Here is a 16,757-nt window from a genome sequence, read left to right on the forward strand (position 1 = left end):
TGGTTTTTGTTGCCATTTTTAGTAACTGACAGGCAGTCATTGCTATCCTGTAAGAGTTTTTTCTGGTCCTCTTTTATACTGAAGTCAAGAAGCTGGAAAGAGTCCCAGGGACAGACCTGGAGGCTAGACCCAGCAAGAGCCTCCCAAGAGTGGGGAAACAAGGCAGGATCCTCCTCCTAGAAGTTTCCTGCTGGGCATTTCCCTGCTTAGGCCTCAGGGAACTTTATTTTATAAGGCACAGCCTTTCCTCACAGCATGTTCATACATGTATGTGGACATGTGTATGCAGACAGATAAGTCTACACATATTATGTGTATATGGGGCATGTGGGGGAATCTCTGCTTAAGTGTCGACATACTCCACCCCATGGCTGTCCCCTTGGTCCATGGAGGTCCTGTGTGGCCCTGTGGTGTACAGGTGAGTGAGTTCCAGTCTCTAGGTCCTGGGACTGCACTCCCCATTCAGAGTGGGAGAGAAGCAGCACTGAACATGGCCAGAGTGGCAGCAGGTGGCAGCCGTCCTGTAGGGAATCATGTGCCTCCATGATGTGACTAATTGCAGGCATAATGAGCCATTAGCCTTCCCACCTTCCCCAGGAGATTGCAAATGCAGCCAGGCTGGGGAGCCAGGGAAAGGCGGGTAGCAGCACTCCCATCCCACCTGACCTCACCTACACTCTTAGGCAGCCTCTGAGCACAGGCATTAGGGTGCTCTGGGGTGACCAGAGGCATTCCTCAGCAATTACTGCAAGTAGAGAATATTGAGAGAAGCCCAAGATCATGCAGAGTATCCTCCTGCTCACCCCAGAACTGCTAAGTTCCTTCTATGAAATGCAGGCAAGGTGCTAGGCAATGTCTGTGGAAGGAGAAATCCCTTTCAACTCTCTACCTATGGAGCAAAGTAAACGACCCTCTATGCCAAGGTATTCTTAACCCAGTTCCATGGGCTCCCTGGGCAGTGGCTGCTCAAACTACACTTGACCTTCCCCATTCCCATAGGGCTGTTGGTCCCCCCTCACCCCTACCCCCCAGAAAGTCAGTACATGCAATGAAAAATATTGTGTGCAGCATGTAGACAAAATAACATAATAACAATGACACTAATAATAATTGAGAACTAAAAAAAAAAAATAAAAAAAAAATAATTGAGAACTACTATCCTGAGAGGGTTTGTGGATGAGCTTTTGTGCCTTCCAAAGACCCCCAAATATTGCATATAAAATTATTGGTGTGCTCCAGCATGCTCAGGTGAGTGTTTTTCTGGATAAGGTATCCATGATTTTTAGCCTTTTTTTAAAAAAAGGATTTATTTATTTATTCATGACAGATACAGAGAGAGACAGACACATAGGCAGAGGGAGAAGCAGGCTCCCCATGGTGAACCTGATGCGGGACTCGATCTCACGATCCCTGGATCATGACCTGAGCTGAAGGCAGATGCTCAAACCCTGAGCTACCAGGCATCCCTGATTTTTAGCCTCTAAAAGGGGTACTTGACCTCTGAAAGTTTTAGACTCCCTGTTTAAGACTTTTGGGTTGAACTGTCCATTGGTCGAAACTCAGAGGTGCAAGTATAAAGACTCTCCCTGCCCCACAATGTACAGTGAACACCACTCAGAACTTGGCTGCAGAGCCATCAGCAATGAGGTCCAACTCTCCTGCTGCCCACACTCCCCAGGGAGGGCCTCTCACAGACCGTCAAGCACCCTTTTCCCAGGAGAAACCATCCAGAGACCCATGCCTCTCCTTTCCTGACTGAAGGCCCAGAACACCAAGGAGAATTCCAGCACTTTATTCTGCTTTCTGTCCCAGGGTGAGAATCCCAGCACTTTATTCTGCTTTCTGTCCCACCCTCCCCAGGGTGGTAGCCCATGGCAGGAGATGCCTGTCATGGCTTAAGCACATCCCTGACACCATCTAGCTCATTTCATATGGGACAAATATGTAATAATAATAAAAACCAATACTCTTTTTGGTCATTGGTTGCAATGAAAAGATCTGGGTGAATAAATTGAAACAGAGAAACAGACATGATTCCATAAACAACCCCCTCACTCCTCACCTTGGTCTTCCAGTAGAACTTTGGAACTATGGTGTCAGATGAGCCCAGGGTACTGGGCTCCCTACTCTGTCATCCCATCCCACTGACAAGAGAGCTCAAGGAACTACAAGAACCTTGCTGTGGATGTCTCCTCTCCCAAAAGGTCCGGCACCATCTTCCCAGGGAAAAGCTGAGAATTATAGGCCCAGACTAGTCCTAGAACCTTCCTTCACCAGTCTCTGATGTCCCAACCGGCACCCCCCTATGGAGGCAGTGTGGCATTATCTATCAACAGGGCAAATAACATCTGACCCAGTAACCCCTCTTCTGAGAATGTAGTCTACAGATACAACTGCAGGATTACTTAGTTACAACAGCAAAAGACTGGAAACTATCCTCATCTCCATCAATGGGGACAGGTTAAGCAAATTCGATATATTCATACAACAGATTATACAACTCTGAAAAAGACTGAAGATGCTTTCTAGAAACTAACAATGAAAAATCTCCTAAAGCAAGATGCAAAGCAGTATGATTGCATACCTTTTCATTACAAAAAGGGTGTTGTTTGTGGGGAAACAAAGAATATAATTTATTTTACTAGGATAAAAAATTCTGTAAGGATGCATAAGAAACAAAAGTGGTAGTAGTGGGATGCCTGGGTGGCTCAGCGGTTGAGCGTCTGCCTTCGGCTCAGGGCATGATCCTGGGGTCCAGGGATCGAGTCCCACATCGGGCTCCCTGCATGGAGCCTGCTTCTTCCTCTGCCTGTGTCTCTGCTTCTCTCTCTCTGTGTCTGTCATAAATAAATAAATTAAATCTGGAAAAAAAAAAAAGTGGAAGTAGTTACCTATGTAGAAATGGGTAAGTGGAGGGAAAGTGGGTGAATGGAGCCAGGTAAAGGAGTAAACTTTACACTGTATACTTTTGTACAGTTTTGATTTTTTTTTCCAGTTTTGATTTTTGAACCAGGTAATATATTACCAATCCAGAATAATAATTATAATAACTAAACAGCTGACCATCCAACCCAGATACCACGATTCTATTATGAGATGATGCTAGAGACTTTCTCTAGCCTGGAGGTGAATCAAAACTCACAAAACCCAGAAGGGCTGGGTCTGGCCATGGGCACCAAGTCCTTTAGCTCCCTTGGCAATCTCTCCCAACTGGCTTGGTTCCCCACCCCCACAGGGGCAGCTGGGTTCTGCTCAGCTTAGCCACAGGTGACCTGAGCTGCGGAAGGACCAGAGAAACAATTCAGTGAGCTGGGACAAGCTGAGGTATCCCAAGAGCCCATTACAATGGACTAAAACTGTGGCTGCCCAAGACATGCAGTAGTGGTTGAAAAGGGTCCTCAATCAGCCCAGGGAGCCCCAGCAACAACCCTGGCTCTCATATACATAGCTATGTGTTCAGCCCAGGGGCCTGGTAATAGGGGAATCCACTGAACGGCCTTAAGAGAACTAGGCCATTGATTGAGATATAAGGACACTCCATCCAGAATTAGCACAGCCTGACATGAAGGCTAAGCCCAAGGCTCTAAGCCAAGAAGGGATGGTAATGGGAAGAGGTGTGGAGAGTAACTCCTGCTCTCCCACCTCTGCTGGCTGCCATCTGTGCAACGAGGGAGTTCGGTTGTAGTTGCCATAGAGAACCCAATCAAGTGAGGAAAGTGCTGGGTGGAGCAGTCAGCCACAGGTGGCTGGTTTGGAGTTTCTGAGGATACTACTTAAAGCAAATTTTTTAAAAAATATTTTATTTATTTATTCATGGAGACACAGAGAGAGAAAGGCAGAGACACAGGCAGAGGGAGAAGCAGGATCCATGCAGGGAGCCTGATGTGGGACTTGATCCTGGGACTCCAGAATCATGCCCTGGGCCGAAGGCAGGCGCTTAACCGCTGAGCCATATCCCTTAAAGCAAAATTTTTATTTTCTTTTGTTTTTATTATTAAAAAATATTTTAAAAGTAGTCTCTATGCCCAATGTAGGGCTCAAACTCATGACCCTGAGATCAAGAGGTGCATGCTCCACCAACTGAGCCAGCCAGGTGCCCCTAGAGCAGAATTTTTAAAAGCTGAATGGCTTGGGGATGCCTGGGTGGCTCAGCAGTTGAGCGTCTGCCTGGGCATGGTCCCTGAGTTCTGGGATCGAGTCCCACATTGGCCTCCCTATATGGAGTCTGCTTCTCCCTCTGCCTATGTCTCTGCTTCTCTCTCTGTGTCTCTTATTAATAAATAAAAATCTTAAAAAAATTTTTTTTAAAGCTGAATGGCTTGGATGGTAGAATCAAGACTGCCAGGAGAGGAGCAGCCTCTCTGGAGATAAAGGAATGGGTGAGATGGCCAGCCTCTTAAGTTGGAACTTCCTTCAATGGCCAATGGGAGAAATCAATGTTTTTTCTGCAGTGGACAAAGTGGGAAAAGTCAAGACGAGAGGGCAGGCTCATCCACTTCTCTCCTCCCCACTTCCCTGGCTGGCTATTTCTACCCAGGGATTTATAACAGTTGTTTCCACCCGGAATGAGCATTTCTATGGTAACTAGAGTATATTTTCTCTCAGCAGGCACTAGTGATGCTGACTGCATCAGCTTTTAGAGGCAGTCAGCCTTGTTCAATATCCTGAGAAAGCAACTCTCCCATCCAGACTCTCAGTGTGAGAAGAAAGCACTGCCTTGATAGTCCAGAACCCAGCAGGTGAGGGAAATGAAATTCCTACCACATATATCTACTTTGCCGTGATGGGAGATGCAGAGCAGAATCTGCATAGACAGCACTTTCCAGGGAACCAGGCCAGTGCTGGCCTTGCTTGGCTCAGCAAGGGATCCACTGTCTTCCAGAGTATCTCTGAACACCCTAAGTCCATTGTTTGGTGACCTGAGCTATGTCTCCACAAGGGCCAACTGCTCCTCAATGCCCCACACTTCAAGGCTCCTCTCCTAGACAGGCTACATGGGTAGACTCATCCCTGGGTAGTAGGGCTTTGGAGTAAAACAGGTATCGATTCAAACTCGGGTCCTTTTCCTATTAGCTATTTGACTTTGTGCAAACCAGTAAATCTCTCTGAGCTTTGGTGCAGTTAGGGAAAGGAACAGATCCTGTCTCAATAGGTTTTGAGTGATTATAAGCAACAGGCTGTGAAGATGCAAAATCTTCCTTTATAATTTCTCAAATACACTGAGGGTGATCATTAACATTGGTGCCTTTTTGGGAAATTGATTGTTAAATTTTGAGACAGTATAAGAAAATTCTGGTTGGTGTCTTACGAATGAGCGGACATCATTTTTTTATTCTGTGTATTTAGAATGTAATCATGAATAAACTTTATTTCTTTTTTAAGACTTTATTTCTTTATTCAAGAGAATACACAGAGAGAGGAGAGAGAGCAAGGCAGAGACACAGGCAGAGGGAGGAGCAGGCTCCATGCAGGGAATCTAATGTGGGACTTGATCCCAGGTCTCCAGGATCATGCCCTGGGCTGAAGGTGGCGCTAAACCGCTAAGCCACCGGGGCTGCCCATGAACAAACTTTATTTATAAAGACATCTTTAATCATTCAAAAAAAAAACCAAAAAACATTGGTGCCTTTCTTCCCAGCACCTCAGGCCCATCCCCTGCCTTCTCTTCTGTCCTTACAGATGGTCTGGCTGTACTCCTCCCTAAGGCACCCTGTCTACCTACACATTGGATTTCAGCCACTTCGCCTCTCAAGGGCATCATTCCAGCAAACATCACTTCTCTTCCCTATATCTTTAATGTTTCTTACTGGGTTCTTCCCATTTGTAGATAAACATTCTATAACTTCTCCAATTAAAAAAAAAAACCACACACACACACACACACATACCACCACCACCACCATCTCCCTTGGCCCTATATCCCCGTTCAGGTATTGAACAATTTAACTGCTCCCTTTTGTATAAAATTTTTCAGGAGAGTTGTCTATATTCACTATATCTCTTTCTCCTCCCATCCTCTCTTCCTCTTTAAAAAAAAAAATCATTATGGGGACACCTGGGTGGCTCAGTGGTTGAGCGTCTGCCTTTGGCTCAGGGCATGATCTGAGAGTCCTGGGATCGAGTCCCACATCGAGCTTCCGGCATGGAGCCTACTTCTCCCTCTGCCTATGTCTCTGCCTCTCTCTGTGTCTCTCATAAATGAATAAATAAAAAATATTTTTAAAAATTAAAATAAAAATTTTAAAAATTCATAACAGAAAATTCCAAATATATACAAAAGTAAAGAGGATGATAGAATGAACACCACATACCAATCACCTAACCCAAACAATGGTCAAGTTATGACTCATCTTATTTCAGCTATACCACCTCCAACCACTTTTTCACTTATCCCCCGGATTATTTTGAAGAAAATTTTAGTTATCATATATTTTTATCTGTAACTATTTCAGTAGGTATCTGTAAAAGATGACTCTTTTATAAAGATGTATATAATATCTTGATTGCACCTACAAAATTAATAAAATTTCTTTTTAAGTTCCCTGATTGAGTTCCTGGAGTTCAAATTTCTCTAGTTGTCTAGATGCTCCAAACTCTCAGAAACATGGATTCTCAGATGAAATCCTGGGGAAGGTTCTAGAAGGCTTGATGGGGAAGGCTTTAGGATCACTTTTTAAATTCCAATGTAATTAACATGTGGTGTATTAGTTTCAGGTGTACAACATAATGATTCAACAGTTCTATACACTACTCAGTGCTCACCACGATAGGCATACTCTTAATCCCCTTCACCTATTTTACCCATGCCCCACCTTGTAGGATCACCTATAAGAAAAAGTAAAAGGTGCTGGTGGTGCTGATAATGATAATGGCAATATTTATTCAGGACCTACTGTGTACCTGGTTCCATGCTGTGTGCTTTACTGTGTCACTCTGTTAGTCCTCACATCAGCCTTCTGGGGTAGCAGTTATTCAGCTGCTGAATAACTGGCCAAAGTCACGAACTTAAGTGTCTCGCCTACAGACCACCACCATATGCCCTCAGCCTCATCCCAAGACAGGATGAGAGGACCCACTTCCACAGAGGGCCTTCCTTCCTGCTTGATTATTTGCAGATGGAAGGCAGAAGTCAGATTTCCTGAGAAATCCCTTACCTAGGGATTTCATTCAGTATAGGTGGGAAGAAGACAGAAGAAATCCCTTACCTAGACTAAAAACTGCCTGGAGTCTGAATCTCAACATGTGCTGAAAAGCTCTTGCTGCAGTGTCTCAGGTGAGAGGCAATCCTTCCACAGCACCTGCTTTTCTCCCAGCTCATTAGCATCTCCACACCATTCCCCAGAGGAGTTCACCGCAGCAGACCTTCCAGGTTAATGAAAGCTGCTTAGCAACGGGGAGCAGGAAGTGGGTTGTTAATAAGGCCCTGATGCTGTTCCCAGCTCCATAGACTCCACCCATCTCCCATTACAGCTCATCTTCAGTCAGAAGCAACAATCTTCCAATTGAGGATCCAAAGATCTATGCAGGGTGAGCCAAGACCTTGGTGACTGAGGGGCAGGGCTGACCTGGGCCTGGGTCCTACCCCCAATACCTTCCATGTAGAAGAGACATTAAGAGTCTGAGAACCTGCTGTGCCAGGCCAGCTCTGTAAACCTGTTCTACCCAGCAAAGGTTAAAATCCAAACTCAGTGCCCAAGCAGGACAGAGCATGCAGAAATACGGTGGAGGTGGCCACACCTAGACATGAGCCTGAGGAAGGGCAGGTCCAGAAATATGGCTTTTCCAGTGCTGATGATCCAAACTTTTTCAGGTTGGTGCTTGAATTACCTCAGATCCATGATGGGAAGAGAGTTAATGTGTCTTATTTAAGCATGTATAATTATTATTATGAATGAAGAGTTCAAAGATGAAATCTGGGACAGTTTGGTGTTCAGCCCTAATGCTGAGTTGCCCAAAAGCAAAAGTTAAAAGCACCATGAGGGGTGCCTGGCTGGCTCAGTCAGTGGAGTATGTGACTCTTGATCTTGGGGTCATGAATTTGAGCCCCATGTGGGGTAGAGATTATTAGATAAATAAAACTTTTAAAAAAGCTGAAAGCACCTTGCCCTGGAGAGGAGGCAGTAGCAGGAGTTATCAGCCTACACCAGGGGATTTAAGAAGCCACAGAGAAAACAAGGTGCATTAATCTGATTCAACAGTATGTCTTTATAACAAATGTTTCAAAGACTGTATTATGAAATGAAATGCAAACTTGATAAACCTTTTTAAGATAATAACATGGCGATATCAAAGAACCCTTTCCTACAGTGGTAGGTTTGGGCCCACACCCCAAAACCCAGTCTCCACCTGTGGGAAGGGGTAGTCACACAGGCCTAATCCTCTGACAGTCATGCTGGGTGGTTGGAGAATAGCACGCAGAGAACCCCTCTCTGCCAGCCAGGGCTTGCCAGCAAAGCTTCCTCACAAAGTTTCTACTTACAGGGGCCTGACCAGCTTTTGGACAAACAGGTTTAGGAACCACAATACACACACAAGAAACAACACATTTCTCACCCAGTCCTGGGAATCTCACTCCTCTCGTGGGTAATAGGAAAAGGGGTCTGGCACAGTTTTCCTGGGTTTGCCCAGGGTCAGGGTTCAACCCAGGGATTCTTTGTTCTGTTTCTAAGTCTCTCCAGAAGATTCTGTTGCCAGTTCAAATATCTCTACCTTAAGGAAGCTGAGAGTAGATCATCTCACCCAGGCCCTGCACAGAGGGGCCAGAAAAGTGCAGAGGGGTCCATGGCCCCAGTGCTCTCCAAGGTTCCAGGGAAGGTGGCCACTCTGTGGTTAACTTTCACACCATTGTTGTGCTCAGATCTCTCAGTATCTTCTCTGCGCTCCAATTCTTCCCAGAATAAAGCTGAATGCTGCATGTGGCTGGGCCAATAGCAGGACCCAGGATAAGACTGGATCTACTTCAGACTAGAGATGCATTTCTGACCAGCATTTGCCCAGAAGTGAAGATGACTAGCATATCAGAATCTTCAAAAAGCCAGAGGGGTGGAGTTTTCCATCAATACATACCTATTCTTTCCTCTGCCTCCTCCCAAGAATCCCTGATAATGATCCTACTGTACGATGCATGTAAATGGCTTGTAGACAGGAAAAAAAGTTTGATAATCATTACTTTAAATATACCTTCTTTTGAGCTCAAGTTGGGATTTACCTCACTACAGAATAACAATTTTGATAAAGCCCAAGGATTCCTTTTTCCATGGGCTTGACTTAGCTTTATACTGTTGGCAACCCCTCATGCTAACATTCTCCTCAGTGACAGCAAGGCAGGGGCCGCAAACAAGCAGAGCCTTGGAGATGCCTTTTGTTTGGCCCACACATTTTTAAAATATGGGATTTGTGGGGCGCCTGGGTGGCTCAGTCAGTTAAGTGTCCAACTCTTAATCTCAGGATCATGAATTCAAACCCTGCATTGGGCTCCATGTTAGGCCTGGTGCCTACTTATTAAAAAAAAAAAAAAAATATATATATATATATATATATAATGGAAATTAGTTATCAACCTTTAAAAATTGGGGAATTTCATATAAAAACCCAGACTTTGGGGCACCTGGGTGGCTCAGTGGTTGCGAGTCTGCCTTCAGCTCAGGTCGTGATCCCAGGGTCCTGGGATCAAGTCCTACACTGGTCTCCCTGGGGAAGCCCGTGTCTCCCTCTGCCTATGTCTCTGTCTCTCTCTGTGTCTCTCATGATTAAAAACAAACAAACAAAAAACAAACCCAGACTTCTAGCTTCTCTTAAAATAAAACAAAGGCCAAGGCAAGCTGGGGCTTGCATTCCTGCAGGAGCTGACTGGTGGCAAGCAATACTCAGTTCACCTCAGGTCCTACCACCACTGCCTGTAGTCTCACACCCAGACACTCTTCTCGTCTGATTGTGGACATTTAAGTTTGCACTAGCAGACCAAAGAAACCTCCAACAGAACCCTGGAGCAGAAGAACCCTGGAGACTGGGGTCTATTTTATAGACCCTTGTTCTGTTTCAGAAACTAAAAGTGGCTGAAAGCAGAAACATCACTCCTTTTGAGGGTAGGATCTCTGCCTGCTAGAAAGAGCCCTGGGCTTCTAGGCAGGAGACAAAAGCGAAAGCTCCACTGCTTCCTGGGGGCCCCTAGACTGATCAGAGGAGAAATGACAGTTTCTTCTCATCTTAATTGGCCTGAATGTGAAATACCCACAACTTTTCTCCCTGACTCTCTTCCCCCCACTCTCGGCCACCCACGTGTGGCGCCCATGCACAAGCTGTTTGCACTATTTTATTCTGTTTTCTGTATTTGTTGTATGTGGTCTGGATAAGGAATTAAGCCATGCATGACTGGGCCACCAGCAGAGTCTGGTGACAATGGCAGACAGTGGTTGATATCAGGGGCACACAACACAGGTAGAAAGGAGTAGAGTTCTAATATTCTTGGAAGTCACTTATTGCAAGACTATCATGCTTCTCCCCTTACATAGGTCCTGCCTGAGGAAAGGTGAGATTAGATTGCTGCTTGTAAACCTGGGAATCATAACATCATCTCAAAGAACAGGGAAACTTACCCAAAAGGAAAATGGTGGGAACTCAAATCCGGCTAACCTAGTTTCAGCCTCAACATCCAAAGGAGAAGGAAAGACAGATATTTCCTGAGCTCTAACAGTGCTAGTAATGTTCACATGCATCATCTCAATCCTCACAAACATTTCTTGGGGTGGGAATCACCATCCTGTTTTAAGGGGAGCAAACTATGGGTGACAGTAGTTAAGAAACTTGTCCAAGATGACTTAATTAAGCAGAACACCAGGATTCATGTGAATCCTCAGTCTGTCACTTAGGCTCTGCTCACATACCATTTCTCCCCAGTCGCTTTTCCTTATTTCTCTGCTTTATTTATTCTTTAAAGATTTATTTATTTATCTGAGAGAAAGAGAGAGAGAGAGAGAGAATGCCAATGGGGGGAGGTGGGGAGGGAAAGGGAGACAAGCAGACTCTCCACTGAGCAGGGAGCCCCACTCAGGGCTCAATCTCAGGATCCTGGGATCATGACTTGAGCCGAAACCAAGAGTTGGTCGCTTAACCAAACGAGCCAGCAGGTGTCCCATCTCTGTTTAACTTTATTCATATCTTTATTATAGCATATGTTTATGTGTGCATTTGGTTTTCTCTCTCCCCACAAAATGTAAGCCCTTGTGGGCAGAGACTGTCCATCTCGTTATTGCTATTTCCCTACCTGAAGAACAGTATCTGGCTCCCAGCACACCCTCAGCATTTGTTGTTGGACTGATGACAGGCAGCTCTATTTGCCTCACCACGCTACTGTCAAACAGTGCTCCTTTCATTTGTTCCTCTCGGAAATACACAATTTCCCTTTCACAAATCCCAAACACCAATCTCAGAGGCCAAGGAAAACAACAGTTTGAGAGATGGCAAACTGTCTCTTTAGAAAGGGAGCTGAAAGGAAGATCAAATTTTTGGAAATTTAAGAGAACTCTATTGTATATAGAGATAGGCTTGTCCCTGCAAAGTCAGAAGTCTTCACAGTGAAGTGGAAGGGATGCTTTATTACAGACTTTTCCTCTTGTAAGGTGGGAGGGCTTTTGGCTTTCCCTCCTGTCATAGCTCCTGTTGTTTTGCACCCAAGCCAGTGCTTGGAAAGCTGGGATGCCAGGTGGGATTAATTAGAAAGTAGATGTGGCACAGAAAGCACCCGAAAATACAAACCCTTCCCCCAAAGTTAAAGTAGAAATAAACCAGAGCAGTGATTCCCAAACCAGAATTACCTAGGTCATTGGTTCTCAGGGTGTGGTCCTGGACCAGCAGCTTCAGAACCACCTGTCAGAAATGCAAATTCTCAGGCCTGCCCCAAACCTACCTGAGTCAGAAATTCCAGGGTTGTGTTAGGAATCTGTGTTTTAATAAGCTCTTCGGGTGACTCTGATGCATACAAAAGATCAAGGGAATTAGATGTATATAGATATCCTCGGGCCCTGGAGATCCTGATTCAGTAGGTTGGGGACCAGGCCCAGGGAGATCTCAAATGCTTCAGAGTTGGATTCTAATTTGCAGCCATATTTGAAAACTACTAAACTTAAGGACTCATCTTTCCCTGTCCTCCGTATTAAACCTACTTCTCACTGCCCCCAGTCACTCACCACACAGAGCAATGATGTGGCTGCTATCCTCATGCACAAACTTCCTGGTGACAGCCTCCTCCATGATTTGCTTCACCTGTGGACAAAAGGGCAGCATCTTATTTCTTTTTCTAACCACAGGCTTGTGAGCAAATAAATAGCTTGGTCCTGCTTTCCTAGTCTGGGTTCAGACACTTGCAGAGTAGAGAGTAAATAAGGATGGGAAGAGAAGGGAAGATTAGAGAAATGGATTACCTCAATCCCAGTATAAAATCTTACAAAAAAAGTAAGCTCTGGGCAGAGATGTCTGCCATTCTTTGGTCATGGCATTGTGTTCTTTTTTTTTTTTTTTTAAAGATTTTATTTATTTATTCATAGAGAGAGAGAGAGAGAGAGAGAGAGAGGCAGAGACACAGGCAGAGGGAGAAGCAGGCTCCATGCAGGGAGCCTGACGTGGGACTTGATCCGCGGTCCCCAGGATCACACCCCAGGCTGCAGGCAGCTCTAAACTGCTGTGCCACAGGGGCTGCCCGGCATTCAGTGTTCTAATGCTGCCCTTGTTCCCAAGGCCCTTATCTAGGCCTGTACAGTTTGGAGAATGGTAAAGCTTCTAAAGCCTGGGGAGGAGGGAAGAAGGGCCTAGTGGCTTCTCTCTATTGGAAGCTGCTCGTGGTTAGCAGTTAGGTAGAGGGAAATCAGATTGATCCTGTATTCTAAACCGTTAAAAGCATCTTAGATTACATTCTAAGGGGTTTGTATTAAACAAAGCATAAAGTCACAGCTCAAAGACCTGCAGGCATATGAAACAGGCTGGTAGGGCAGATTCTGGGGTTAGAAGGACCTACAGATGACTCTAGAATTATACCAGAGGTTTTGTGTTGAAAGACTGCTCTTGCCTATAATTAGCCCCATTGTTTCTACTCATAGAAGAGGAAAGGATATGGTTCTCTTTAAGTGCTGAAGGGAGAAGGGAACTAAGAACTGAGAGAAGGTTAAACTTTGTCAGGCAATATACATAGCTGTGGCATATTTTGGACATTTCTCAGATTTGTTTAGGAATAATTCTAAGAGTAGTATAGGGGCAGCCCGGGTGGCTCAGCGATTTAGCGCCACCTTCGGCCCCGGGTGTGGTCCTGAGACCTGGGATCGAGTCCCATGTCGGGCTCCCTGCGTGGAGCCTGTTTCTCCCTCTGCCTGTGTCTGTGCTTCTCTCTGTGTGTGTCTCTCATGAATAAATAAATAAAATATTTTTAAAAAAGGAATAATTCGGGATCCCTGGGTGGCGCAGCAGTTTGGCCACCCAGGGCGCGATCCTGGAGACCCGGGATCGAATCCCACGTCGGGCTCCCGGTGCATGGAGCCTGCTTCTCCCTCTGCCTGTGTCTCTGCCTCTCTCTCTCTCTCTGTGTGACTATCATAAATAAATAAAAATTAAAAAAAAATAAAATAAAAAAAGGAATAATTCTAAGAGTAGTATAAATAGCCTTCTAAGTATTGAAAAAAGAATTATACTTAGTCTTCTCAGAAATCTTTCTTACACGTGATGGGATGAGCACTGAGCACTGGGTGTTATACTATATGTTGGCAAATCGAACTCCAATAAAACAATATACAAAAAAAAAAATCTTTCCTACATCCCCGATCAACCCTAAATTTGGATCACACCAACAATCCTAGCACATCTGTCCATAGTTTAGGTATGGCTACTTTTTATTTATACTGCTCACATGAGTCTCTGTCACTAGACTGTTTCCTGAGGATAAACTAAGACTTGGGATTTCCCTTTTCCTTGGGGGAGATCAGGGCTGAGGGGTTTAGTATATGTGCTGCCGACGTGAGCACAGGGCTGGGGGGTTTAAATGCTGATTTGATAATACTCCTGGCCTAAAATACTTTCTTGGCCACCTTACAAGAGAGCTTCTCACACACACAGCTGGAAAGGTGATGGCTTCAACCACTTCTTTGCCAAAAAGAAGGGAACAAATACATGTAGTCAGGCCATAGTTAATGCAGCAGAACCATCTAGAGCCTTACAGAAGTTTATGAGAACCCAGAGTCTTCTCCAATCCTAAAACTCTAGGAAGGGGTAAAGGAACCAATATGGTAAACTTTCATATATGAAGTACACATCCTTTCAGAGATGAAGAAATTAAGATTCAAGGAGATTAAATAACTTATTCAAGTAACACAGAGCTAGGTTCAGAGTATTCCAAGGTTATGTATCCCCACCATCTTGCAGTCTCCAAGATATTTATCAAAAACTCACTGAGTGCCTACTGTGTGCCAAGTCCTAGACACAACAGTGGACAAAACAGACGGGTTTCCTGCCCTTGTGGAGTTTGAACAACTGGTAGAAGACAGCCACAAAGGTAGGTGCAAGGAGTTCACATTCTAGAGGCCTAATCCATTCTAATCCATGCTGCAGGCTTGAGCTCTCCAGCTCTCATACACGGTGAGTCATTCCTATGGGTCCCCCCCCACCCCAAACACACAATGAAACTGAAATGGGCTTTAGAGCAGGGTCAAGATAAAGGACATCAGTACAGGGAAGGACTCCTCTATTCCTGACTTTTGGGGTGGGGGGTGCGCTCCTCAAATAGGAGAAAGTAAGTCTTAAAAACCATTTTCAACCGCGCCTTCATCGTGGTCTCTCGGTAGGGAGGTGGGCGTGGAGTGGCAGCAGTGCGGTGTGCGACAAACCCTCCCGCAGTCGCGACTCAGTTCCCAGGGGAATCCCTGAAACCGGCGTAGCGCAAACCGGAGCTAAGCCCCCAAACCGTTTAGCGCAGGTGGAGGCCCGTGCGGGGCCCTCCCCAGGCCGCGGGGGCAATGAACGGGTAGCACCACCTCTCCAGAAATCGCCGCCACCCCTCCCCCGACCCTGGTCTCCCAGGACTGTTGCCGTCACAGGCCGGGAACTGCGGGATCCTGGAGCAAACCAGCGCCGGAGCGCCGGCCTGGTCCCTCGGACCGAGGGGTGCTGTCTCTAGATCCGAGAGAGTCCAGGACCCGGTCTCCGCCCGGCCCAGGCCCGAGAGCGGCGGCGTCCGGGGGGGAGGGGGAGGGGAGGGGAGGGCGGGCCCGCTCGCGCCGCTCCGCAACCCGGGGCCCGGGGGCAAGGCGCGAGCCCCCGGGGGTCCTTCCCCGGACTTTACCTCCTTTTTCACGTTCCACAACAGTTTCTCTTTGACTGCGTCCTCCGCGCTGCCCATGGTGCGGCGGGTGGCGGGGAGACGACGCCGAGCTACCCCCTAAGCCCCCCGCGCACCCTCGCCGCCTCCGCGCCTCTCTGCTCAGCGCCCCACGCGCAAGGCGGAGCCCCCGAGCGCCGAGCTCCCCGCCCGCCGCCGCAGCCACTGCCCGGTGCTGGGCTCCGCAGCCTTCTTCCGAGCCCCGCACAGACGTCAGGCGGCTGGCCCGGCCCCTTCCCACAGCCGGGGGCGGGGGGGGGGTTGCGCTCCACAATGAGGGGGAGGGGAGGTCGGAAAGGGGGAGTAGCGCGCGCCTGGGGGTGGTGGGCCCCCGGGCGCGCGCCTCGCGGGCCGCTGTCATGGCAACGCGCCGACTCCTGCCCCGAGGGTGCGAACCAGCATTGTGAGCGCCAGCAGCCAGCTCTGCACAACACTGAGCGGGGTGGTGGCGCGCCCCGGACCCCACGACTGAGGGAAAGTTGCTCACATCGGAACTGGCTTCCAACCAGCCAGACGCTCCTTGATTCCTGCCCGCTCGTTTTCCCGACGGGAATGGCCAGGGTCCCTCGCCCCTGGAATCTGGCTACCAGGAAAACAGCGTTAGTCTCCTGGCTGAAAGGCCAGAACTCCATCGTTCCTCTAGATCCCTCTGCTGCAAAGCTTTGGGAAGAGGGGTGGAAGCACAGCCGCCCCGAGCCTGAAGAGGTCAAGGTCAGCTCTCCCTCTCCGGTCTTGTCCTTCCTGAAGCTACATGGGTGGTAGGGGCGCGAGTTGGAGTAACTGGGACCAGCCGTAACTGGTATGGAGCCCATAAAGGTGAGAGAAGTGCCTTCCACACCATTTGCCCCGTAGACTTGAGCACCCAACAGAAGAAAGGGTTGCTCAAAGCGGAACACACCTGCTGCTGCAAACAGGAAGGACGTGCACAAATCTAGCTGAGAGGAGGGGCTTAGCCCTCTCGCACGAATGCAGAAACTTAAGCAGCTTCCTTAGTGATACAACTTGGTAGATCCCAGAATGAAGATATAGGTGGCAAAAAAGCCATCCGGCACCTAGAGCCCAAACCTCTTAACTACATTCGGTTTTTCAAGACCCCCAGCGGCCAACCGCCGCGTGAGAAAAGTTTTCTCCGCTGCGTTGCGGAGACGCGGACGTCCAGCTCTCTAAGGCTGGTCGGGAGACCTATCGCGAGAGGAAACGGGAGCTCCGCCCGCCACGGAGAGGGCCGTCCAAAGAGGGGGCCGGAAGCGCTGGGTCCCGCCCGGAACTGGTGCTGATTGCGTGCACGTGAGCGGGGACATGGCGGCCCACCGTTCTGGCCCGCTCAAGCAGCAGAATAAAGCTCATAAAGGCGGACGGCATCGGGGTCGGGGATCCGCGCAGCGGGACGGCAAGGGTGAGG

At 47.4% G+C, this 16,757-nt stretch overlaps 2 protein-coding genes across 9 annotated transcripts in view; one reads left to right on the forward strand and one right to left on the reverse strand.

Moving 5' to 3' along the window:
- The window catches only part of SGSM2 (small G protein signaling modulator 2), a 35,636-nt gene extending 19,234 nt beyond the window's left edge, over positions 1-16,402 (reverse strand). For 3 of the 7 annotated variants that reach the window (XM_072779029.1, XM_072779023.1, XM_072779030.1), the window contains exons 1-2: positions 15,320-15,539; positions 12,186-12,261 (exon numbers count right to left, since the gene is read on the reverse strand). In XM_072779029.1, coding sequence (XP_072635130.1) covers positions 12,186-12,261; positions 15,320-15,376 — 133 coding nt within the window. In that variant the 5' untranslated portion in view covers positions 15,377-15,539. The other 4 variants (XM_072779024.1, XM_072779026.1, XM_072779027.1 and 1 more) reach the window with 4 other exon arrangements.
- Positions 16,200-16,757, forward strand: part of TSR1 (TSR1 ribosome maturation factor) — an 11,173-nt gene continuing 10,615 nt past the window's right edge. The window contains exon 1 of one of the 2 annotated variants that reach the window (XM_072779032.1): positions 16,200-16,751. In XM_072779032.1, coding sequence (XP_072635133.1) covers positions 16,655-16,751 — 97 coding nt within the window. In that variant the 5' untranslated portion in view covers positions 16,200-16,654. The remainder of the gene's footprint in view (positions 16,752-16,757) is intronic. The other variant, XM_072779031.1, reaches the window with a different exon arrangement.

This window comes from Canis lupus, chromosome 16, assembly GCF_048164855.1.
Source record: "Canis lupus baileyi chromosome 16, mCanLup2.hap1, whole genome shotgun sequence".
NCBI lineage: Eukaryota > Metazoa > Chordata > Mammalia > Carnivora > Canidae > Canis > Canis lupus.